Source organism: Muntiacus reevesi, chromosome 5 (genome assembly GCF_963930625.1).
Source record: "Muntiacus reevesi chromosome 5, mMunRee1.1, whole genome shotgun sequence".
In the NCBI taxonomy this organism is placed as follows: domain Eukaryota; kingdom Metazoa; phylum Chordata; class Mammalia; order Artiodactyla; family Cervidae; genus Muntiacus; species Muntiacus reevesi.
In genome coordinates, this window is record NC_089253.1 from 21,403,305 (window position 1) to 21,430,454 (window position 27,150).

General features: G+C 39.6%; 2 protein-coding genes across 4 annotated transcripts in view; one reads left to right on the plus strand and one right to left on the minus strand.

Moving 5' to 3' along the window:
* The window catches only part of GAS2 (growth arrest specific 2), a 169,541-nt gene extending 147,290 nt beyond the window's left edge, over positions 1 to 22,251 (minus strand). For all 3 annotated transcript variants that reach the window (XM_065937228.1, XM_065937225.1, XM_065937227.1), the window contains exon 1: positions 22,130 to 22,251. The gene's annotated coding sequence lies outside the window, so the exon portion shown is untranslated. The remainder of the gene's footprint in view (positions 1 to 22,129) is intronic.
* Positions 22,252 to 22,356: 105 nt separating this feature from the next.
* Positions 22,357 to 23,938, plus strand: FANCF (FA complementation group F). Its single transcript, XM_065937223.1, has one exon. It carries the CDS (start codon positions 22,485 to 22,487, stop codon positions 23,562 to 23,564), a length of 1,080 nt encoding a protein of 359 aa, XP_065793295.1. The 5' UTR covers positions 22,357 to 22,484; the 3' UTR covers positions 23,565 to 23,938.
* Positions 23,939 to 27,150: the final 3,212 nt, after the last annotated feature.

The following is a 27,150-nucleotide window of genomic DNA, read 5'->3' on the forward strand; positions in this document are numbered from 1 at the left end:
TTATATGAAACATTTAGAGAAATGAGTCATAAACTTATCAAAGGGCTTTCCTAGTACCAAGCAGTAGAGCGAGCAACAAGCCAAGAAAGGCAGTACACCTAAATTGAAGCGAAAGACCTGTGCAGGAGAGGCTCTTCTCCTGGCATCAGGAACTGGTGCCCTCCCACTGTTGCCACCATACCACATGGACTCGAGAGCCTCCTGCAAAGAGTTCAGTGACCGTTATTCCCACTGAAGCTGCTGAGGACCACACGTACTAATTGTGCTAATAATAGTCACTGCAGTTAGAACAATAACTGAGTCCAGATTTGGAGATAGTCAAAGCACAGAAGAATTGATGCTTTTGAACTGTGGTGTTGGAGAAGACTCTTGAGAGTCCCTTGGACTGCAAGGAGATCCAACCAGTCCATCCTAAAGGAGATCAGTCCTGGGTGTTCATTGGAAGGACTGACGATGAAGCTGAAACTCCAATACTTTGGCCACCTGATGCGAAGTGCTGACTCATTGGAAAAGACCCTGATGCTGGGAAAGATTGAGAGCAGGAGAAGGGGATGACAGAGGATGAGATGGTTGGATAGCATCACCGACTCAATGGACATGGGTTTGGGTAAATTCTGAGAGTTGGTGATGGACAGGGAGGCCTGGCGTGCTGCAGTTCATAGGGTCGCAAAGAGTTGGACACGACTGAGCAACTGAACTGAACTGAACTGAACTGAAAACCAGGTCAGGTTCTAACTTCTTCACTTACTTGCTGAAAACTATAGGAATATTACATAACCTTTCTATAAAGTTCTACATCTGTGAAGTAGAGTTAACAAATAACCCCTGTCATAGGCATTGGTTGAACATTATATGAAATAATAATAATAATACATGTAAAATAGTTTGGTGGTGGTGGTTTAGTCGCTAAGTCATGTCTGACTCTTGTGACCCCATGGACTGCAGCTCCTCGGTTCATGGGATTTCCCAGGCAAGAATATTGGGGTAGGTTGTCATTTCCTCCTCCAGGAGACCTCGAACCTGGGTCTCTTGCATTGCAGCTGGATTCTTTACTGACTGAGCCACCAGGGAAGCCAAAAATATTTAGTTTGCTGTCTGACATATTGAAAGTGTGAAATTAAGGTTGTGTCCTCAGTCATGTCCTACTCTTTGTGACCCTATAGACTGTAGCCTGTCAGGTCCAGGTTTCTCTGTCTGTGGAATTCTTCAGGCAAGAGTATTGGAGTAGGTTGCCATTTTCTCCTTCAGGGGATCTTCCTGACCCAGGAATTGAACCTGTGTCTCCTGAATCTCCTGCATTGGCAGGTGGATTCTTTACCACTGAGTCACCTGAGAAGCTCAGAAAAAAAGGTTAGGTATTTTACTATTAACCAAGGAACTAAATCGTCTTATTGACTCATTATAAAGTATCCTCTGGGATAAGGAAGTTCTCATCATTAAAAATAGAGAAGATCAGAGAATTTTATGTATCTTTTCTCTGAATATGACATTCCATTATACACCCTTTAGATATCCACATTTTGTTCATTCATTCTTCCATCTCCTCTGTGTAGTTTTTCTATATAGATGAAGTTGCAGGATCATATTATAGGTTAATAGGAAAAATGAGCCATTAAACCACACAGGTAGGAGTCAGATTCATGTCTGAGTTTGACTGGTTTGAAGGTCTGGGTTCATTTCCCTCCTTCCTCCCTTCCTCTTTTCATTTCTTTCTTTCTTCCTTCCATCCTTGCTTTCTTTTTTCTTTCTTCTTAAGGAGAGAGAAGAGTCTACACATTAAATGAATTTATGTTCAAATGTTTGAAAGTAATAATAAAATACTCTGGAAAAAAAAAAAAGCCGAATCATTTTTTAAAAGAGAATACTGTTTCTGTTGGGCCTCCCCTGTGGCTCAGTTGGTAAAGAATTTGCCTGCACTGCAGGAGACCCGGGTTCGATCCCAGGGTCAGGAAGATCCCTGGTGAAGGAAATTGCTACCCACTCCAGTATTCTTGCCTGGAGAATTCCATGGACAGAGGAACCTGATGGGCTCTCCCATAATCTCCTGCGATCAAGGGATTGCAAAGAGTCAGACACGACTGAGCAACTAACACACATTGTTTCTGTCAGGTATCTTAACTCCGCTAAAGGTTCCACATCACATAGAATTAAGTAAAATCCCTTATAGCAGTATGAGAAAGAACTCACACAAAGAACACAGCAGGAGACACTGAGAAACAGCTTCTGAGCAGGAAAATTCACGAGAAGCTTTCAAACTCTGCATAAAATCATCTCTCTTCTTTTGGATTCAGCTGTAGGAGAGGACAGATGGGAGTCTGGGCAGGCAGCTATTTATTTGGCTCCCGCACCCTAAACAGACTAAATAGCCCCGAGACTGAAAGAGACTTATTAAACAGAACTGGTTCATCCAATTATGGATGCTGACATCCCAAGATCTGCAGGGTGAGCTGGCAAACCTGGAATCCCAGGAAAGCTAATGATGTCGTTTCCTTCTGAAGACCAGCAGTTTCTTCAAGAGCCAGAAGGAGCAAGGTCTCAATTTGAATCTGAAGGCAGGAAAAGGGTAATGTTCCAGTTCAAAGTCCAGTCAGGTAAGAGAAATTCTCAAGTACTCTGAGGAGATTCAGGCTTTTTGATTCTATTCATGCCTTCAACTGACTGGATAAAGCCCATCCACGTTAGGGAGGTCAATCTGCTTTACTCAGGCTACCAGTTGAAATGTTAATCTCATTCCAAGAGCCACCAGAATGTCTGACAAAATATCTGGGCACCCTGTGACCCAGTCAGAATGACACACAAAATTAACCATCGCGGGGGAAATAGATGGAAAGAAGCATTGGTGCTGATTTAAATATTCTAATCCTTGATTCTCAGCAATCTAAACTTCATCCTGTTCCATGCAAATTAAGATGCTAGGATAAAAATAATCATGTATTAGCTTGAAAATAAAAAGAAAAAAGTGAAAGCAGTATTTTACTGTGGTGGTTTAGTCGCTAAGTCGTGTCCAACTCTTGTGACCCCATCGATTATAGCTTGCCGGCTCCTCTGCCCCTGGATTCTCTAGGCCAGAATACTGGAGTGGGTTGCCATTTCCTTCTCCAGGGGATCTTCCTGACTCAGGAATTGAACTCAGGTCTCTTGCATTGCAGGCAGATTCTTTACTGACTGAGCTATGAGGGAAGCCAGTATTTCACTGTATTCTAATTGAAATGAAGTATAATGACTGAGTTCTGACATATACTTTCAGTATATGTTCAAGCATCAGAAGATGCTAATGAATACAAAATAAATGTAAATGTTCAACTAATCTTGCAATATAACAAATGTGCTTGCATGCGGATGTGCTCAGCAGTGTCCAACTCTTTAAAACTCCATGAACTGTAACCCCCCAAACTCCTCTGTCCATGGAATTTTCTAGGCAAGTATCTTGGAATAGGTTGCCATTTCCTTCTCCAACATACCAAATGTAGCCACTGTTTATTTACATATATTAACTAGGACTTTTATCTCTTTACATACACTGAATAGAAAATCAATATTATATCTTGTATCTCTTTACATATGTTGAATAAAAAATCAAGAAGAATCTTTTTTCTGAAACATCTTTCCCTTTAAAGTACCATTTATTCTGCTAGCAACAAATTAATAAGGCATGCCTTGTTTTTTTCTGAGGCAAAGTCCCTAACTGCATAGAACTTATATTTTACCAAAGTGAGACAGAAATTAAACAAATAATCCAATAAAATTAATATACGACATATCAAGTGACACTAGATGGGCTCTGCAGAAAAATAAAGTAGGGGGTAAAGGTGATGGAAACTGCTGAGAGACGGCAGATGTTATAGGTGGTCATGGAAGGCCTCACTGATACAGTGACAGCCGAGCAGAAACCCAAAGGAAGTAAGTGCACTATGCAGAATCCCTAAGGACCACTGCAGACAGAGGAACGGCTAGTGCACAGTCACCGAGCCAGGGGAATGCTGCAAATCAAACGTTCCAGAAAATCAAAAAGGCTCCTATGGCAGAGATGAGTAAGGGGTGAGAAGAAGAAAAAGTCAGAGAGATTGGGGGAGGGCAGTGATCCAGAACCCACAGGGCCTTCTAAAGCACTTGCCTTTGTCTCCGAGTTTGAGCCGAGGAGTGACGTGATCAGATTTACAGTTTAGAGCTGTCACTCTGACTCCTGGGTGGAGAACAGACTGCAGGAAGACATTGATTAAGTTTAGGGAAGATGGTTTAATACCTATTGTAATAATCCAGGTGAGAGGTAATGGTGACTTGGATGAGTAGTTTAGCAGTGGACTTACAGTAAGGAATCAAATCCTGGATAGTTTTTGAATGGTTATTCTTTTCTGTTTGTTTCATACTCTTTTATCCCAGTTTAAACATTCTGTAATGAAAAAGATGAATTATGTGAGTATCAAATCCTAGTCTATAATACACGCATGACTTATTCCACTATGAATTTTATTTTAAATTATGATTTAAATTTTATCAGTGATGGATGACGAGGCAGTGTGCTCAACAGACAACGAGGACCCCAAAATTTTTTTCTGTAAGGAATGCTGCAGTTTACTGAAATGGAAAAGACTTTGGAAGAAGTCGCCTTGTTTTGTTTTGCCTTATCTTGTTTTGAGTGGGGTGGAAATTAGGTTTCTAGTTTTGCATAAATTTGGTATTGCTATTTGATATTCAAAGGAAGCTCTTGTGTGGTCAGTGGAGACCAGTAACAGTGTGAATCAAAAACAACAGTCTTTTAAAGGTAAATGTTATGTGTACATACTAGTATTCAGTTTCTATTCCTCCTCCTCACAAATACATCAGATTATATAAAGGCTCTCACCTACAATACTGGGGAATTGCTGAACAAAAGTAGAAATATTCTCATTTCTAATTGTTTAGTTACCAATTGTTTTAGAACTCTTGGGGAGACCTAGCTCTTTCCTAAATTGTGATTTTAAATCTTCATACAATGTTTTAGGAATAATGGATGATTATGGACCAAGGTATAATGCTCACATAATTGGCTGCTGCATTTGACAACCAATGCCTTGGGGAAGAAAGAGTGTGAAGAAACAGCAGTCATGACCTAAAGGTTAAGAAAGAAAATAAGCTCATAAAGAATCTGTGGTTCAGGAGATAACCTGCTTTTTCCTTCCCTACAGCTTTCTCTGTTCTTCTTTCCCTTCTTTATATTTAGAGTTTGTCTGCTCTCTTTGTGTGTGCATGTGTGTGTGTGTGTGTGTGTGACAGAGGAGCCTGGCGGGCTACAGTCCATGGGGTCGCAAAGAGTCGGACATGACTGAGCGACTGAGTACACATACACACATGGATATGTTCATTTCCCTTTCTGGCCCAAGAATATATACTATATTGGCAATTGCCTGTTTTTAGGCTGTCTTGACCTAGTTTCCAGGCTCTGGGTTGAGAGTCCACTCAGTTCCCCTCCGAGCAGCCAACTACATCTGCACCCTGACCACTTCCCTTATTGGGCTCGCATACTCTGAACCACAGTGGACTTGCCCTAATCTTCATGAGGCCAGGAATCAGAACCTGGGAGATTCCCTCGCCAATACCCTGGGGGTCCACAAAAGATTTCAAATGAGCCAGTTCACAGGGAGCAAAAACTAACTCAGCCCAGCAGTTTGCCATACAGAGGCTGCCCCCTACAGCTCCAGCTTGCTGGTACCCTGTGCCAGGATAAAACTGCTTCTGTGGCTCGGCCTGGCAGCCTTCTCTCGCTTGGAGCTGCAACAGAGGATTCTGACTTTCATCTATCCAAGGGTCAAGGTGTTTTGATGTGTCCTGCTATGAAAAGAATCCTCACATTTTATAAAAACAAGAAAAAAGGGATGGAGAACTGTTTTTATCTTCACTACTTCCCTTTCTTCACATCTACACTCGTAGAATTCCTCTCCTCTTAAATAATTTCTAGATTTCTTCTACTTCCTTGTCCTTTCTCTTAAAATGTTCCTTCCTTCTCACTATCTCCTACTCTATTTCCTCACTATAGAAATACAACAATCATAAGCCCCTGTGCTCATGAATTTCTGCAATTTATTTCAAAATACATTGTAAATGTTAAAACTAAAAAAAAAAAAAAAAAGACATGAGTAAAGATTATTAAAACCTTAATAGGCTAAAAATAAAAATGAGATGTCGGGCATTAAAGCTTGGAAGTGCTATAACACACACACACACATACACACATATACAATAGTGACAGACATCATTAGTGGGAGAGTAATGAGCAATAATTTTGCATGACATCCATTGTAATTTAAACTACCTTGGACTATTTCCACCAACAGCAATATTCTCTAGCTCATAACATCTTATGGTTTATGAATAAAGCATGGAGATGGTTTTCATTTGTTCATACTGCTTTACCTTCTTTTGTGGATTTGTCAAAGTATAAAATTTACTTCTAGATGCTTTTTAAGTTTTTTTTTGTTAATTCCAGTAATTCTTTATAGTTTACCTGGATTACACATTTCTTTTTTTCCTCCAATTATATGAATACCCTTTTTACTCTCAATTTCTCCTTTACACAGTTCTGTTTTATTTTTTCTTCCTTTTTTTCCCACATCAATCCTATTTGCACCATCAGAGAATATTTTCAATGTTCTATGCCTAAGGCAGATCTTGATTGGTGTTAGTGTCTGTCATGTACTGAATTAAGAACAATAGCAAGGTGGTTACGCAACTCTCTTCATTAATGACATGTGTTGCTGCAACTCACAAGATGATGGAAAACTTGAAGTTTCAGAAAATACAGCCAAGTTTGCTGCTGCCAAGTCACTTCAGTCGTGTCCGACTCTGTGCGACCCCATAGACGGCAGCCCACCAGGCTCCCCCGTCCCTGGGATTCTCCAGGCAAGAACACTGGAGTGGTTGCCATTTTCTTCTCCAATGCGTGAAAGCGAAAAATGAAAGTGAAGTCACTCAGTCGTGTCCCACTCTTAGCTACCTCATGGACTGCAGCCTACCAGGCTCCTCCGTCCATGGGATTTTCCAAGCAAGAGTCCTGGAGTGGGGTGCCATCGCCTTCTCTGACAGCCAAGTTTAAGACCCCAAAAATCTAAACCCAGAATCAGAAGAGACATCAGCAACTAGTGTATACTATGGTTTTACAGTTTGTAGAAAGTATAGATGGCGATTGAAATAAAAAATTTCTGGGAGGGGGGATAGGGATGGGGAATACATGTAAATCCATGGCTGATTCATGTCAATGTATGGCAAAAATCACTACAGTATTATAATTAGCCTCCAACTAATAAAAATAAATGGAAAAAGAAAAAAGAAAAAAAATTCTAATTTGTTTTCAAACATTTTTTGTTTCTTGTTCATGAACAAATTTGATCCACAGTTTTATTCAGATAACAGGACACTGAGACAGAAGGTAGATGAGCAGCTCCACAGCACCACCCACCTACCCCCACCATCCCCACCCACGTCAGAGTAAAGCAACTGGAGACTCATTCCCTGTGGATCGAAACTCCATGACGAGACGGGCAGGACAATTAAAGGAGAAGGCTGGGCCCTGCCTAGACCACAGATTTCTTGTTGTCAAAGTCAGGAGACTGCCTAGACTACACACACACAGCAAGGCTCCTCGGAGGCCAAAGGGGAGTGATGTCAAAGGGTGTTCTCTGCCCACATGTCTTTTGGGTAAAATCCATCTTGGCTAAAGAGATGCACACACACATGTGGGAGGATCCTGAGGTGTGCCAAAGATGGACTGTGAAACAGGAAAATCAAAATGACTGGCCAAAGGAAATCCAGAAGAAAATGCCCCAGAAAAGCAATTCAAAACACTAGGAGGATGCAGCTCAATGACCTTCTCTCTCTCCCTGAGTCCACCCATGTCAATCCACGTGTTGTACCTTTTTCCCCTTAATAAATACTTCACTTGCTTCACTACTTTCCCTCTTTGTGGGAATTCTTTCTTGCAAAGCTGAAAGGCCAGCGCCCTTGTCACTGACCACTGGTCTACTGGCTACCATCCAGTGCTTTCACCACCACGACCCAGCCCAATCTCCGCTGGGAACCCAAGCCCGCTCCAAGCCACTGCAGGCCGAGGCCACCCTAGATCAACACCTCGTAAAGATATTTTTACTGTCTAGTAAATAAAAATATTTCTATGAAACGAGAAGAAAGTATGATCCAAGGAGCAGAGAAAGTACAAAGGTGTACTAGAGACATGATGTTTACATAATACTCTTCTTCAGAATTATTAAATATTTTATAAAATCTCACATACTCAGTCTTAAGTATTGCACTAATTTTGCTAATTTCAGTAGTTCGTCTTAAAGAGACATGGAAGGTAAGGCAATACAGCTAGGCTCTGTACCAACAAAGTATATGATTTACATCTTATGGTTTGGTTTCTTTGCTGAGCCAGCAGAGAAGGCATTTATGAGACCTGCCAGAACATACATTATTTTTTTCAATGAAGCGGAGTTTATAAGTAGAACCAAATTAAATATGAGAATTATACAGATGTCTCCATAAATAGAGACACTCATTTTTTTCTAAAACAAATGCCAATTTCCACAATTTGGGGAGTTTATGATTTCAACAAAATACAGTAATTTTTGTATTTATTCTTGCTTTCAATTCTGGAATTAAAGAATGGGTGGAGACTCTAGTAATGTTTTTGGGATGCTTCTTGCCATATCATAAACTTACCTCAGAAGGTTTCCTATATACTTTTTTAACTATTAGGAAAATCTTTATTAAGTACCTAAGTTGGGTACTATGGGACGACAAAGATGAATCAGGCAAACAATTTCCCTTGAAGAATTTTCCTCGGGTGAAGGAAACAGACAAATGAAGAATTAGGTTAAGGCAGATTCCAGAGAAGAGCAAACAGAAGCAAGATCAGCATTGTCTCTGGAACCAGGGGAGGTGTAGTTGTGATGAGGGTACCCTAGAGGATAAGGCAGAGGAACTGAATCCAGGCATGGAGGTGTGAACGTATACAGTCTTCAGGGAATAGGAGGCAGTCTGGGGAGGCTGGGGGTTCAGATGACAGAGGGTAGTAATGAGGATGAGGCTCTGATAGAGATTTTTTTTTTTAATGTGGACCATTTTTAAAGGTTTTGTATTGACTTGGTTACAATATTGTTTCTGTTTTAAGTGTTTTTTTTGGTGGTGGGGATGAGGGGGTGGGAACAAGGCATGTGCCATCTTAGCTCCCCAACCAGGGATCAAAGCCACACCCTCTGCATTGAAAGGTATAGTCTTAACCACTGGACCACCAAGGAAGTCCCAGATTTTAGATGGCCTTGAATATTATACTAAGTTTAAACTCTTAATAGCAGTACTCAAGTTTTAATTCAATTAATTTTCTAACAGATTTGGTTATTAATTCAGGGGTAAACATCATACAACTACATTTTTTTCCTCTGATGAAAATTTCCATTTTCTAACCACTAGAAAGAGTTATAAAACTCTCCATTGACGATAACTCTTTATGGTCTGTTCTTTGGTTTCATAATATAGAGACTGACGAATGCACTTCACATTGAGAAAGAATCTGCTTTAGCAGGAAAAAAAAATAAGTAAAAATTATATGAATTATAAAAAAAATATAAAAAATAAAAAAAAAAAATAAATAAAAATTATATGAATTACTTCTTATCATTTTAACCTACACATTCTTACAGGTTATTTTACGCTTACTTAGAAAGAAAAAACACTTAAATAATTTCAAGTAGAGGGGTTTAAAATATTATTGGACCATTAAGTAATAACGACCTTGTCATGGTCCAGGCACGGGTTGGAAAAGAATTTCCAGACATGACACAGAATGAGAGGGAAATAAAGTTTATTAGAATAGGAGAGGCTGTTAGAACAGCGGGCCAGCACAAGGGAGAACTGACTTTGAACAGAGGTCTTTAGTCCACTTTTATACCCAGGGTACAAGGATCGCGATAAGCGTCTTGCAGGTCATTTGCTGACTGGATGAGGCACGTATGCTGGGTGGAGGAAGAGTAGGGTAAATACCTTCTCCCTAGGTCAGAGGTAGGAGGGGAGACAGGTTATACTATTCCATTAATAGTTACTACATGGGAGAGAGAAGGATGATAAGGGTCTGATTTTTCTGTTCCTGCATTCCAAGACCCTCCTTGGTTTTATCTGCTCTTTCCTCCTTGGGTCACCACAGACCTCATATAGTGTTCAACCAGGTTTTGACTTAAGCACCTTCACCTGGGTATCATCTAAGGCTCCAGTTGCAACTGTTCTATAACCACCCCACATTTAGTGATGTAGAATAACCACCATGTAACTTTGCTAATGAATTCTATGGAAAATATTAGACAGAGCTCTGCCTGGATGGCTCATCTCTGTCCCACAGAGATCAGAGAGAAAGAAGCAATGAGGAACTAACGTCAAAAGGCAGAACAGAGAGGGAGAGGCAGGGGGAAAGAAAAGTGAAAGGGTCTTCAGCTTTGCAAAACATCTCCAAAGGAATGACCAGCCTTTGGAAGGGGTGTGTTCAGCTCCTCTATTCACAGGTGGGCAGAGACAAACTATCTCTCTAGGAGCTGGACAAAAGCACTTTAGTTTACAGTCAAGCAGAGGAGCAGGGTCCTCCAGGCAAGCCATTAGTTAAAAAGAAAAGCATGTCAAACAAACAGTTTCCAACATGGAGTCAGAATTGGCTTTCTCCTGGCAACAGCTGAAGAAGGAAATGGCCACCCACTCCAGTACTGTAGGCTGGAGAATTCCATGGACAGAGCCAGGTTACAGTCCACGGGGTCACAAAGAGTCAGACATGACTGAGCGACTAACAATGCAACAGTAGGAAAACTCAAACAGTTAAGGATTGGAACAATCTGTAGGCTTTGGCACTTTCCTATCTGGTGCCTGGATGAATGAAGGATTCTCCTTGCAAACTGGCCTTCTATACAGCATGATGGTCAGATTCCAAGAGGGAGTGTTGTTAGAGGAATGTCCTGAGAGCAGGCAGTCAAAGAGAACCAGGTGGAAGATGCAAGGCCTTTCAGGATCTAGCCTCAGGAGTCATATGGCATCCCTTCTGCCATGCATTATTAGTCAAATTGGCCAACTGGAGTTTACCCTTTAAATATTTGGATGGAAGACCATCAAATATTTTCAGGCCATGTTTAAAACTGCCACACCTAGTATCTTAATCCTAACTCAGTGAGTGACAGTCACTCCATCTTGTCAGACACTTTGAGACCCCGTGGACTGTAGCCTGCCAAGGCTCCTCTGTCCATGGAATTCTCCAGGCAAGAATACTGGAGTGGGTTGCCATATTGGTTATTTGAAATCTTCTTCTCTCTTAGACTAGGTCTTGCTGATGCAAGATTCTATTTTGACTGTGTTGTTTGTTTTGATTATACTAAGTCTCTTGAGCTGTTTGTAAATTTTGGTCACATCATCCCTTGTTGGTCACATCATTAACAGATTCTATTTTATTCATTATTTTAACCCTAGGGCATAATTTGGCACATAGCACAGGTTCAAAAAAATATTAGTTGAAAAAATGAATAAACTATTTCCCAAAAGGATTTTGCTTGCCACATTTTTTTTTTTTTTTTTTTTTGGTCCTGCCAGTCCTAATGGGTGGAATATCCTTTTCATTCCTGTCTACCAATTCATATATATGTGAATATATACGGGGCTTTCCTGGTGGCTCAGATGGTAAAGAATCTGCTTGCAATTCAGGAGACCTGGGTTCGATCTCTGGGTTGGGAAGATTCCCCTGGAGAAGGGAATGGCAACCCATTCCAGCATTCTTACCTGGAGAATCCCATGGAGAGAGGAGCCTGGTGGGCTACAGTCCATGGGGTCACAAAGACATAGTATTTCAATGAGAAAGAGAACTCTCTAGTCAATTGTATTTAGTAGCTGTTCTAGTGCCCTGCAAACATGATTGTATTGAGTCATAACAACTTCATGACAAATATTATGATCTCCTGTTTGTGAATGAATGGACTCAAAAGTTTAAGTAATTTGCCTGAGGTAAATGTAAAAGCAAAAAAGTATTAATCCCAGGTGTTAATCCCTGATTCCAACTTTGATGAACTTAACACTTACTGAACACTAACCATGTATCAGTGGTTATGTTAGGAACCAAAGGAACCCCTACTTTATAAGGAGCTCAAAGTCTAATGAAAAGACGTCTAACCATCATAGAAAGTACGTATTTTCCCCACCCCATCACCTTGCATTCCTCTGTCCTGTAAGGTACTACAAAAAGTACTGTGGACATTAAAAATACCAGTAAAGACACTTATACATATAATTTAAGCTGGAGCACAGATGCACAAATCCACTTGAAAATGTAATTGGCCTATGCATTCTTGCCCTTTTTGTAGAAGAGGGACCTGCACAGTGAATGACTACTGAATTCAATCTGGGTGGTAGCAATACGACCAGCATGGAGATGGATCCAGTTGGTTCATGTCATTAAGCATTTGGATCATAAAACAAACCTAACTTCTGCTGAAAGACAGTAAATGGTAAATGACAAATTAACAATCCAACCACAAATGTTAAAAGAATCTTGAAGTGAAACAGATTACTTTCAGCTGGAACTACCTGGAAAGGCTCATAAAAGAGGGAGGATTTGGTTTGGGTTTTGGAGCATAAAAGGAAGTGTTTCATGTGAAGCAGAAGAGAAGACAATGATTCCAGGTGCAAGAAACATTAGCCACAGTAGTTGAGAAAGGAAAGAACAAGACTGTGCTGGACTAGAAATAAGGCTGGGGTTTCCCAGGTGGCGCTAGTGGTAAAGAACCCACCTGCCAATGCAGGAGACATAAGAGCCATGGGTTCAATCCCCGGGTGGGGAAGATCCCCTGGAGGAGGGCATGGCAACCCACTCCAGTATTCTTGCCTGGAGCATCCCCATGGGCAGAGAAGCCTGGCAGGCCACAGTCCACAGGGTCACACAGAGTCGGACACGACTGACACGACCTAGCACACACGCACAGAAACAGGCTAGTTTAGTAAAATTAGAGGCAAGGTGTATTTTTAAAGGAAACATTGTAAAATAAAGCCTGCATATGTTTCTGACTATTTTTGAGCGCATGTGCTGTGCTATGCTGTCAGTCATGTCTGACTCTTTGCGAACCCCATGGAGCGACCCACCAGGAGCCTCTGTCCATGGAATTTTCCAGGCGAGAATACTGGAGTGGGCTGCCAGTTTCCTACTCAATGGGATCTTCCCAACTCAGGGATCTAACCCGTCTCTTGCGTCTCCTGCACTGTCAGGCAGATTCTTTACCACAGCACACCACTCAGGAAAACCTTTTGAGCTCCTATACTACACAAAATATTAGCTTCCTTTCACTGAGTGCTTTGTATTAAACAAAGCTGGTGAGTCTTATTCTAACCGTCTATGGAAACAAATGAGAGAGCAGAAATGGAAAAAAAAAGAAGTCAGAAAGAAAGAAGACAATAAGAAGGAAGGAAATTTTAACATTAGAAAGCAAACTTGGCAGTGTACAAATACTACTTAACTAAGCCACTACCGTGGGTAGAGCATAAAGTAGGCTTTTTGATTTGGGGATTATTGTCTAAAAGAGATGCCATAGAAAAACAATTTAGCATAGTCAAATGTCTTATGACTCTGTTTCCAAATACTCTGCTTTTCTCAAAATAGAATTTTCTCTTGGCAGTTCAATTGCCTATTTCTTTTAATGCTGTGCTGGTAGTTCTTCCAATGTTTTATCATCTGGGTATCAGATTAGTATTCATAGTTTATATTCCTCAACCATATACCTAATGAGATTATAAAAGGCAGGAATGCATAGATTTAAAGCTGAAAATACTTGGACAGCTAGAAGTTTAGTGCTAGATTTAGTGTCCTTTGGACTCTAAAAAGTAGAGAAGAAAAAGGGGAAATTTGGCAGCCATTACGGGCAATAAAGGTAAATGGATCTTAAAGTACACTGTTAAAGGTTTTCAGTCATCCTGTTAAATTAAGCTCCCCCTCCCTTTTCATTAAAATCTGTAAACAAACTAAGTAAAATCATCACATCAGAGAGCTGGAGAAGAACATAATGTTCACTTTAATCATTTCTTGTTACACAGAATTGCAGAACTGATACTCTGGTTGCCTGGAGGATAAGAACATCAAACTGTTTTACTCCTAAGAATGTTATGCTTTAAAAATTATAATATTTACTAACATATTTTTTTTACTATAAGGTTTGGCATTCTTTATTTGCTTATATTGTTGCTTGCCATCCCTAACTTTATATTTTAATTATTATTTAGCAAAGTGTATCTCTGAAAATTTTATCAATATTTCCTATTACACAGTCAAGTTTAATCTACTACATATATATATTTATGTGTGTATGTATATATATAATTTTTTTAATCTCCTCTTTATTATTATTACTACCTTCCGCTTTCTTAGAATCCTCTGTAAATTTTGCCTTGTTCTGAACTTCTGGCATGTTCTAACATGCTGAATTAGCCATGGAATACTGAAACATCTTCAAAAGGATCCGGCTTTTACCAACATCCTGGTAACAGAGATGATGTTCGGTTGTATACATTCCCTCCTCTACACCCAGCATCAATAAAACATATGAATACAAGAGTTACTAAAAGTAGGGGGGAAATGAAGATACACAATATTCTAAGATAACCAAAAATAGGGAGTTTTACCCAATGGATCTGTTTAAATAGGGATAGGCAAACTGTGAGAAAACATCATTCATTAATCCACTCAAAAGAAAAAAGGGAAAAGAAATATTAACTATGGCACATTTGCTTTAGACATTCTTCTTGCCCCTTAAGTGGAGTGCTTCATCAAATCTGGTGGAATATTCCCTTTAAAGTCTTTCTTTATGCTTAAAATCTGGTAACTAAATGATAAAAGCATTACCAGAAAGAATTTTTACATACCCATAAAATGTCTCTGTAACATTGTGAATTTTGTTTTAATCACTTATTTGTCTTATTTCAGCCAGTTTTGTTTTGAACTGCTAGAAATCTGTGGGGAAAATACTCCATGACATTAATGATATTAGCAGACTAGCTCAATCTAAGAACTTAGATTAAGTCTGGAAGTTATTAAAAAGTTTCTTGATTACTTTTCCACTATATTTGCTACCCAGTGAGAGAATATTAATTATTAAAATCAATTCATTTACCACCTTTTTAAAGAAGGTATGAGTTGTGCATTTGCATGTATTAAAATGCCTATTTTTCTTAGCTTTCCTTTTTTATATATTAATTCTCTTAGGACATTTCTGGTTATATGTCTGGAAACTTCAGCCATCCAGAAAAAAAAGAAGGTTGGGAAATAATGAAAAAAATGTGCTGAAAGAATTCACATAAAAGTTTTGGAGACTTGAAAATGGGAACAACAGACACAAAAAGTTATTGAACCAGGGGAAAAAAAAATGCCTTCCTGGCAGGTACTTATATAGCAATACACTGATAACTGTGGGATAAAAATAAAGGCACCTAGACATTATTACAGTTCTCCTCCACGAAATCAAAATTCTAACTCAAAGGTAAAGAGAGAATCTGATTCATATTTTATCTTTCTGGTTTAGACATTAGCAAAAAAAATTACCAGTTGTAAAAGAAAAATAAAATCTTAAAAATAAATTTAGTTCAAATATCTTCTTAGGAATTACATCTTATTTACCTCTATGCAAATACACACATAAACACACAAACAGAGGGGGGTGCACAATCTGTGTATTGCTATATAGTGTTAAAACTATATAGAATCAATATACGTTAATATGAATTTCACCATTGGCCCTTAGATACCGATATTTTCCAATAGGTGTTCAAGTAGTGGAAAAAATATAATAATGATAAGTCAGATGAGTTTCTTCCAGTGGGATTAATTATTTACTTTCTTTCTGAATATTAGCAATCCAAGAAATATTAAGCTAAATGCTAAGATTCTAGGAATGGGATGAGAGATTATTTAAGGAAGGGGAGAAATTCTTGTTTAAATTCTGCCTTTTGAATAATTCAATCGATATTTCTCATTACTCTTATGCAACCAAGATTTCTTCTGGAGTTACCATAGTATTCACTAATCACTAATAAAATACTCTATTACCTAATTTGCTAACCCAGGGGTTCCTGAAGGTGTGAGGAAAGACAGTAATCTGAGATTAAAAAACAAAATCACAAGAGTTTCCACTGAGCCATGATTGGCTCTTTTTTCCCCTTCTTCTTCACTTATAGACTTTAGTTGAAATCAATACCAATTCACATTCCATTCCAAAGGTAAAGGGATTTCACTCAATCACTTGAATGTGCAGAGTAATTTTGATTCTTCCCTCCCTTAAGATCTAATGATTCTTCTTCAGAGGGAGTTTTTCAAGTCTGAGCACCACTCACTCCCCACCCCTTTTTAAATGTTTCCTCTGCTACTTCCTTAGTGAAACTGTCATTGGGTACACCTGAACTACTACAATATTTCTCTAGTGGACCTCCATTTATAGCCATTTGTCTCAGCTGGCTACAAGCAATTCTCCATGTTGCTTTATAACAGATATGATTATGTCATTCTTGTGCTCTAAAACTTGTCAACAGCATCGGAATGCCAATTGAACACAGACCCTATTCCTTATTGTAGTATTCCAAGGTCTTCACAATCTGGGTCCATCTGCAAACCCTTCATTTTCCACACATGAGACAAGAGACTTTAGATTATAATTATAGATTAGAATTATAGATTTCACGGGCTTATCACCTATCTATCTTTTATTTAGCAATAGATATATGTGTGCATGCTAAATTACCTCGATCGTATCTGACTCTTTGAAACCCAATGGACTGTAGACCGCCAGGCTCCTCTGTCCCTGGGATTCTCCAGGCAAGAATACCAGAGTGAGCTGCCATACAACCCTCCAGATCTTCATGACCCAAGGATCAAACCCGCATCTCCTGCAGCTTCTGCACTGTAGGCAATTTCTTTACTATTGAGCCACCAGGGAAGCCCATAGATATATGCACATATCTACAAATGTATACCTATAAACACATAGAAATTTTCTAAAGTAGATGTCTAAGAAAATAACTGCAAACTTTACATTTTTTTCAAGTAAAGAAAGCACAAAATTGCCTTTAAACATCACCTTTATTAAGAAATACTTTTTTCCCTTCACTTAAATTTACCATACTTATGAAAACATTTCACCTTGTTCTGTCATCTATTTTTCATATATCACTATAATAATGATGACTTTGTCACAGATTGGCAGGAGTGTCTGGCAATGACAGCTATTTGGGAATCACTGCACTAGACTAGTCATCATTCTCTAAACACACACTGATTGATAATATTATGACTCACAGACTTATATTAATTACGAGAATGGTTGAAAATGCAGATGACCGTGTCAGTCAAGACCTTGGCAGGAAACCAGCAGAGTCAGCAGGGATTCTGAAGGTAATTTAACAGAGTAGAAGCAAGGTCAGGGTTAAGGAAATCAACAAGGTCTGTTAGAGCATCCAGGGATTAGCAACAGCAGGAAGTCCCTGAGGCTGCAGGGAATACTAGATGGTATCAGAAGCTCAGGGAGGCCTCAAGGAATTTGTAAATGAAAGAACCAGAATCCTGAGCCCCTAGCAGAGAGCAAAGAAAGAAAAAAGCTACATCCCTCACCTCTTTCTGATGGCCAGTGCCTCTCATTGGTCAAATCAGCAGGAACCCAGAGGGCCAGGGGGACAAGACTGACAGTGTCAGTAAGCATCAGGCCAGTTCTCTGCACACAACAGGGAAAAGAAAAGAGAAAATGGCTAGGGAAATATGGGAAAAGCAAAAGGAGAATATCTAATCAACTAATTTTCTTCTTGGCCTATTTGTAGAAAATTTAAGGCAAGCTAATCTGAATTGCAGTGGTCTTTATTTTGCCCCGTTTCCTTAGCTAACTGTGTTAAAATACTTCGGTTGGAGCAATGCTATCCTATCTTTGTGTGTTATGGCACATATCAGTCAACCAAAGAGAATTTCGTATGCATACAAACAGTCCTCAATTCACAAGGGTTTCACTTATGAGTTTTCAACTTTACAATGGTGCAAAAGTGACATGCATTCAGTAGACTCAAACTTTGAGTTTTGATCTTTTTATGGGCTACAGCTATGTGGTCTGATTCCTTCTCCTGACGCTGGGCAGTTGTGGTGAGTGACAGCTCCCATGCGATCATGAGGGTCAACCATCAATACTCTGACAATCACTCTGTATCCATAAAAACATTTCTTTTTTAATATAGTGCTCAATAAATGCCATGAGATACCTGACATTTTATTATAAAACAGGCTTTGTGTTACATGACTTTGTTCAACTGTAGGCTACTGTAAGTGTTCTGAGCACATTTAAGGTAGGTGAGGCTAAGGTATACTGTTTGGCAGGTTAGGAGTATTAAATGCATTTTTCCAAATTTGCTGGCATATTGAGTGCAGCACTTTCACAGCATCATCTTTTAGGATTGGAAATAGCTCAGCTGGAATTCCATCACCTCCACTAGCTTTGTTTGTAGTGACGCTTCCTAAGGCCCACTTGACTTCACACTCCAGGATGTCTGGCTCTAGGTGAGTGATCACACCATCATGGTTATCTGGGTCATTAAGATCTTTTTTGTATAGCTCTTCTGTGTATTCTTGCCACCTCTTCTTAATATCTTCTGCTTCTGTTAGGTGCATGCCATTTCTGTCCTTTATTGTGCCCATCTTTGCCTGAAATGTTCCCTTAGTATCTCTAATTTTCTTGAAGAGATCTCTAGTCTTTCGCATTCTGTTGTTTTCCTCTATTTCTTTGCATTGATCACTGACGAAGGCTTTCTTATCTCTCCTTGCTATTCTTTGGAAATCTGCATTCAGATGGGTATATCTTTCCTTTTCTCCTTTGCCTTTCGCTTCTCTTTTTTCTCAGTTATTTGTATGGCCTCCTCAAACAACCATTTTGCCTTTTTGCATTTCTTTTTCTTGGGGATGGCCTTAAGATATTTTTAAGCTTATGACTGGTTTAATAGGACAATCCCATCATAAGTTGAGAAAGATCTACATACAAAAGGCTTGGTGAAAAAAAATTCTTTTTGCATTCTCTTTATATGATATTTTAAATAAAGATGATTCTACATATTACATTTATATGAAACTTCCTAACAATATTTAAAACAAAAATTTTCACATAGGAAAATTAATCATGCTTTCTTTCATATTTTTTTAGTCTTAGTTTTGATGCTTGAAAGGGTCAGTCACAATTCCTGAGCAAGACCTTAACAAAGTTCTCTTCTTATTCTTAAGACACCTGGCTAGAAATGTTGTTGATAAAATAGGCAAAACCATTTTTATAGCCTTTTAAAATTTATATGGGATGTGGTTGTATTTAAAGAAAAGATCTTTTTTCCTTTCCTTATAAAGGCAATATAATGTGAATATAATGTTAAACATTACTATAATGATGGAAATGAATTTCAAGTCCAAAAAAAAGTTCAAGTCAGGTGTCCCAAAGTTTTAATCAAGTTCTAAATTTTGGAATAAACATGCATTGTCAGGGCAGGCCCTATGCTGCTAGCTTTGAGGCCACTTAAAGTCACATCCACTGCAAGTGTCTCCAATTTGTGAAAACAGAGATTTAGGGCCACCATCTAGATCCATGCCCACAGATCTCACCCTCTAATCCTTCCTCCAACATCTTCCTATGAACTCACAAGTGTTTGCCCTGTCTCTCTGGACATTTAAAACTCCTCCGTTAACTTCTTGCAATGTGTACTCTCTCTAGTCATTGAGTAGATGCCCAAGTGGCAGACCATGTCCAAAGAACTGAAGAATGGATTATCAGATCTCTCATGATCTCCCAGACTCCACTCAGACTCCCCAAGGCCAAAGGAAATCAATGTTTCTGACATACAATTGTAAACTTTCCCACCGTACACTGATTGAAAAGTTTAAGATCCAGAAAAACATTTGCTTAGTTATAGTCAGTTACCTTTCTGAAAACAGTTCCAAAGAGTAAAAAGATCAACATTTTTTTTTTCTGTATAAGATATATAAATGTAATATTTTTGAGATTTGTACAATGTTCTACATTCTGACCAGAGACTAGGTATAGGATGCAAGATAAAGCCACTGGTTCCTGGACTTCGTTGTCAAATTACCCTGTATACATCTAATGTCCTCGGTCCACTAAAATTCATTTGATGACTTTCCCTCTTTGTAAGGGAAGCAAGTAAAACAAAGAAATTTTTGATTTTATATAAATAACTCCCATTGAGACATATAATCACCTCTGAGAAAGAGTTTGCATTGTCACAAAAAGAGGCAAGTATGTTTGTAAAGTTTCTGTAAGAAATCTGTCTTCAAAAGTTGTATCAGCTTGTTATTTATTGTTGCTACTAGAGGCTATAGAGAGACCTACTCAAAACTCAGTCTTGAATCAAGTAACTGAGTTAGGATCAGGTGTAACCATTGCCCATAGTATTTGCCCTCAGAGTGATTGCAAAATGCCAAAGCACTTTCCTTCCATGAAACTGATTCTAGAATGAGAAAAAAACCCTCTAAGTCTGCCCTGCCTGAAGATGTAGAGTCCAGGTCTGCCTGTTCCTATAAAAAAATATTATTTCCACAAGCAGAGGACTGAAATAAGTGTCAGTATGTGAATATAATATTGTTCAGAGTAATACAAAGGGGCATTGGAATACTATGTTTTCATTGGTCTCCCAGTTCCATAGTTCCATAGTGTTGTATAATTTCTGATGTAATGCATATCTTAAAATAACTAAAAATATGAAACCTAACCTAGAGTATGGCACAACTTGATTTTTCAAGTCTTAGTCCATAGGAAAAGAATGCATCAGACATCTCAGGACCAACAGTAAATATGGCAACATCAAGCTGTGTGTTTCTTTGCTAAAATTTTCTCCACCTTTGACCACAGTGTTGGTGGTTGCTCTTTTATAATAGGGAGGAACAGAATTTGGAGAAGACATGAGAAGATATTCACTTCGGAGGCTTATATAACATTAACAATAATAGTACTGTTCAGAGAGTGTTTATATGCCCCATACACCGGTGTTCTGAAGAGCTGGTATTACTTCGGTATATTTAGTTGAAAGCAACAGAAAATAAAACTGGCAAAAGAAATGGGAATATATAGTGCTATAATCTTAAACAGGTTAATCTGAGAGTTGTCTTACTCCAATGTATTCCTTATGATTCTGAAATTCTATTGGTTCAGGGAAAGAGATGGATCTGGTAGCTTTGGGCTTCATTAAATATTCAACAGCATCAAGAGGAAGAAACAATTTCTTAAGCATGCTTGATACCCAGCTTGCATACAGCTGCATTATCCAATACAACTCTCTCTTCATATTGGTCAATGTTCATGATCCACCAACTCTGAAGAGTAAGAAAAGTAATCATATAGGCCTCACTGATTGGAATTGATTCACCTGGCCATTTCTGAACAAATTTCTGTCCTTAGGAAATGCTTCACATTGGTCCATTTAAGACTGGGTTTCCTGAATTAATTACTAAATTAAGAGTGGGTTGGATTAACACAAGTAGCTCAAAGCGGCCTACCCGTCCACTGTGAGCTGCAATCAGTCCTCAAAACTGCATCTTTATTATGCAAAAAGACTAAGGCTAATGATAGAATGGACACTAAAAGACAGCCAAAATACTAAAGATGGCATTTCACATTTATCATTTTATTTAATCCTCACCAGGATCATATGAGGTAGGCTTTTTGTGAAAGCCTCTTTTTCTGATGCTTGTTTACAAATGCTTAACTCCCACAGTCTGTTAGTTCAATGCCACTTAGTTCAATTAGCTGGGTGAAATAAGAGTGCTATTCTGCCTTGGAAATTACAAAAACGAAAAACAACATTGAAACTTTGAAATAAAAATTTAAATTCCTTTAACATTTTAAGAAAGTGTTAATCCTGAAGTTTCACTTAACCTAGAATTCAAGTTCTAATAATGAAAGGATAAGATCGAGGCCCAGGCTTTAGTGTAGTGTCTGGCATTAATTACTTGGGTCAGTACCTTTTTACTAAACTGAAATGAACTAAAATTTTCATTTAATAACATTTTCTTATATGTAACAGCACGTCTCTGGCTTTCCCCAATTATGATAAACTTTAACAGAGATTTACTCACGCAAAACTCAGGAAATTTCTACTAGAGATTGTTTCTAAAGCGAAAGGAAGCACGGAGACCTCCGTAAATAGCAGCAGCAGCATCTCCCACGTGGATCCGGTAATTCTCCAGTCCTAGCCCTTCATTAAATCGTCCTTGCTTAAAAGCCCCCTCAACATCCATGATGAAATACAGGCCTTCGCTCAGACTTAAATTTCCCGGAGTCCAGGTACCCGGATTAAGGCCTCTGTGAGATTGACAGGCACTTTACCCAATAGCATTGCAGAGAGGCGTATCATTTGGCCGACGCACCAATCAGCACTCAAAGAGTCTCCGTCGCCAGGGTGAAGGCGGAAGTAAGGCCTTGCGGCGCCCCATGGACTCGCTTCTGGAGCACCTGGAGCGTTTCTCTGAGGTTCTGGCTGTCTCCCGCACAACCCACGTCCGCACTTGGGACCCCGCAACCGTTCGCAGGGCTTTACAGTGGGCTGGCTACCTGCGCCACATCCACAGGCGCTTTGGCCGCCATACCCATATTCGCAAAGCTCTGGAGCGGCGACTGCAAAACCAGTGGAAGCAGGAGGGTGAATCTGGGCCCGTTCTAGCCCCGGGCTTGGCGAACTTCCAGGCCTTGGGGCAGTGTGACCAGCTGCTGTCTCTGCGACTGCTGGCGAACCCGGCCCTCGGGGATGCCGCCTTTCACTGCCTGCTGCAGCAGCTCTTTCCCGGCCCCGGCGTTCCGGACGCCGAGGAGGAGGCGCTCCAGGGCAGCCTGGCCCGCTTCGCCCGCTGCCGGACCGCTGCCCACATGCTGCACTTCCACGCCTACAGAGAGAACCCGGTCCTTCAGAAGGACTCACTGATGAAGACGCAGGCGGAGCTGCTGCTGAGGCGTCTGCAGGAGGTGGGGGAATCCGAAGCGGAGAGTTCTGGCAGGCTTCTAAGCCGCCTGTGGGAGCGCCTGCCTCAGAACAACTTCCTGAAGGTGATGGCGGCCGCGCTGTTGCTGCCGCCGGCGTCCCTCCGGCTTCAAGAAGAGGAATTGGGAGTAGGCAGCCCCAGAACACCGGGAGACGGGGGTCAAGAGCTGATTCGTTGGCTTCTGGGGAAATCAGATGTCGTGGTTGCCTTTTGCCGCAACCTCCCAGCCGAGGTTTTAACTTCCGTGGCAGGGCGCCATCCAGAGCTGTCCCCTGTCTATCTAGGTCTGCTCACAAACTGGGGTCGCCAACTGCACTATGACCTTCCGAAAGGCCTTTGGATTGGAACTGAGCCCCAGGATGTGCCCTGGGAGGAGTTGTTGAGCAGGTTTCAAAGCCTCTGTCAGGCCCCTCCGCCTCTGAAAGATGAAGTTCTAACTGCCCTGAAATCCTATAAGGCTCAAGATGGAGATTTCGAAGTCCCTGGTCTTAGCATCTGGACAGACCTGTTGTTAGCTCTTGGGAGCCGTGTATGATATCGCCCTGGGGAAGAGAAGAGTTTTCAGCCCAGGCTCCAGTTCTCTGTGGGCAGCATTGTGTTATTGATTACTCGAATGTATGGTTTACAAAATTAAAATGCCTGTGTTCTCACCACATCTCCTGTACTTTCACGTGTCCAGAATGTTGTTTTAGGCCCTAATATATAATAAAGTAATTGTAACTTAATTACAATATGTAAAGTAACTGCCGTGTAGTGCCATGGGTTTTCTGGATAGAGGAGGTAACATTGAAAGTATCCTACCTAAAGCCGTAGAATTAACATAGTTGTGTTTTGGAAGGTGCATTTCTAATAATCCCGAAAATATATGTACTTGTCATAGAAAAAGTAGTTTTCCAGTGACCAACAAGACACCATTTTTACCTTTTTAATGCCTTACTTTTATAGTTGTTTTTTTTTAAGTCTTCAGAAGTGAAGAGATTTCTTTAACTACATGTGTTGTCAGAAATGGTTTGGAAAGCCAACTGGCCTAGTTGGGCTTTATACCCTGGATTTTGGCCTTGTTAACCTGGACACTCTAATAAGTTAACCAGCCTTGTGTGCCTACGTGCTTAGTTGCCTCTGACTCTTTGGGACCCCATGGACTGTAGACTTGCAGGCTTCTCTGCCCATGGAATTTTCCAGGGAAGAATACTGGAGGAGGTTACCAATTCCTACCAGAGGGGATCTTCCTGACCCAGGGATCAAACCTACATTTCCTGTATTGGCAGTTGGAACATGCGTTATTCAGAAATTTTGTTTTTCATTTCTGCAAATTGAAAGACCAATAATTTAAAGCATTGCCTTAAAGACAAGGAAAAAAGTTTTTAAAGCATAGTAAATACAAATCTATGCCTCTGGATATTAATTTAGCATTTGATGGCAAAAGACTCAAAACAAACTTCTAAATTAGTGCTGCTTCTGCCATTAAGGTTAATACATCACAACCTTGGTGTTAGAGTTGACTTGTGTTAAATCAAGTGTTGAGTATAATAATAAAGTTCTCCCACTTTTGCCTTGGTGATTGCCCTATGGGGGCAGTTTGGAATATTTGTTTAGTATGTGTAGGAACCTACTTTTGTGAGTTTACCCAGATGCTCCACACCTGGCAGAGTGATTCCCAATCACCAAACTTAAGAATAATGGATTCATTTTTCTTAGGGGAAATACTACTTCCTGTTCAATATGTTTTCTTCCATATCCAGGTTAGTTGGTTGCAAGATTCTTCAGGAAATGTAAAAATTAGAAAGTTGATTTGAGCAAAAAAATTTGTATAATGTCAAATTTTTTATTCTGTAGTGAAATCTGGAATAAAGTACTGTCCCACTAGCAAGTACACTTTCCCAGATAGATGATCCTGTGTTAACACTAACAAGTTTGTATTTCCTGTGATTTGATTCCCTTTTCTAGCTCTAATCCATGTAGGCCATATATTAGATTTAATTTGCCATGAATACAAGAATAAAGACAATTCCTTCTGTTCATTACCTGAAGGTCTTTTTTCAGGAAACATAACTCAGTGAAGAGTTCTATTCACACAACTTGTAATATTGACCCATAACCATAAAATTTAGTTTTAAAGAGTGAGAGTTTGTAAACTTCCCTATTTCTGCTGCTACATTGCACTCTTATTTAAGATAAAAATTGTTATAGACTTCAGTAAAGAAAAATTTTCAATCTATTTTTATGCTTACCATATTTTAGGCTCCATGCTATGTTCATTACATATGTAACCATATTTAGTCTTCACATCAAGATTGTAGTGTTATAAATCTAAATATAGGCTAAAGAAAATTAACTGCAATGCCCAAGAGCACACAGAAAATAAGCAACATGGGAGTAGAAGCTAATCTGTTATTCCCCCCCAACCCAGAGCCCAGAACAGTGCCTGGCATGGTTTGAGGGATATTAGTTCCCAGGCCAGGGATCAAACTTCGGCAGGGCAGTGAAAGCCCCAAGTCATTACTGCACATCCAGGGAATTCCCTTTAATTTCTATTCTTTATCTTATTTTAAACAAAGTTCAGTTCAATCACTCAGTCGTGTCCAACTCTTTGGGACCCCATGGACTGCAGCATGCCAGGCTTCCCTGTCGATCACCAACTCCAGGAGCTTGCTCAAACTTACGTCCATAGCATCAGTGATGTCATTCAGCCATCTCATCCTCTGTCGTCCCCTTCTCCTCCTGCCTTCAATCTTTCCCAGCATCAGGGTCTTTCCCAAGGAGTCAGGTCTTTGCATCAGGTGACCAAAGTATTGAAATTTCAGCTTCAGCATCAGTGCTTCCAATGAATATTCAGGACTGATCTCCTTTAGGATTGATTGGTTGGATCTTCTTGCAGTCCAAGGGACTCTCGAGAGTTTTCTCCAACACCATAATTCAAAAACATCAATTCTTTGGTGCTCAACTCTCACATCCATACATGACTACTGGAAAAACCATAGCTTTGACTAGATGAACCTTTGTCAGGAAAGTAATGTCTCTGCTTTTTAGTATGCTGTCTAGGTTGGTCATAGCTAGCTTTTCTTCCAAGGAGCAAGCGTCTTTTAATTTCCTGGCTGCAGTCACCATCTGCAGTGATTTGGGAGTGTGAAAAAATAGTCTGTCACTGTTTCCATTATTTCCCCATCTATTTGCCTTGAAGTGATGGGACTGGATGCCATGGTCTTAGTTTTCTGAATGTTGAACAAACAAAGTTGAACTTAAAGTTAAGGACTTAAAAAGATGATACTGATATAGGAATTTTATTATCACTGTGAAATCTATATCTAGGAAGAAAGTGAAAGGAAGGAGTGGGAAATTGATTAAATGAATTCAGGATGCTTATGAGACAGCAGATAAAATGACTGCATATGTATGTTGTCTTTTGTTAATATTATGGAGGACAAATATCAACGCTCTGTTAGAACTTCCCTCAGGCTGGCTGTATATTTATTAAGTATATTAAAATGTTTTAAATCTAAATGCTATTGTCTAAGAGCTGGCTACTTACTTAGGTTCTGATTCTAATGGAAAATGTGTATTATTTGACTTTAAGTGTAAAATGTGTAATATTTGAGTAAATAAGGCTTTGCATTTGTATGCTGTCATATAGTATACAATGTTCTACAATTAAATAATCTTAGCAGAACCTCTTAATTGTTAGGGTAATGTGCTGTGAACTTCAAATTTTATTAATCAAAGAGTTGAGAGTACAGTTCAATTTGTCATGAATTTGAGCAAACTTTGGGAGATAGAGGATGATAGAGGAGCCTGGCATGCTGCAACCCATGGGGTTGCAAAGAGTCAGACACAGCTTAGCGAATGAACAGCAACAACAAATAATGACTCTTAAGTGGTAACGTCAACAAGGATCTGAATCTCCTCTAATTTAGATTCACTCCACAAATCATTTTTGGGGAGGTAGATTGGTGATGTGAAAATCAATACAGGACTGGCACATAGGAGAAAATATATTTATCAAATATTATTTAAATTCAGGTTATTATCTACTGTTATAACTTTTACCTGGTTTATTCACTTTCAGAGTCAGAGTCTCCTTGTCTATAAAATGGAAAAATTCTAGCTTGTGGTTGTCTGGGGGA

What these genes read in the sequence shown, in the direction of transcription:
- FANCF (XM_065937223.1), top strand. Translation starts at nt 22,485, where the DNA reads ATGGACTCGCTTCTGGAGCACCTGGAGCGTTTCTCTGAGGTTCTGGCT.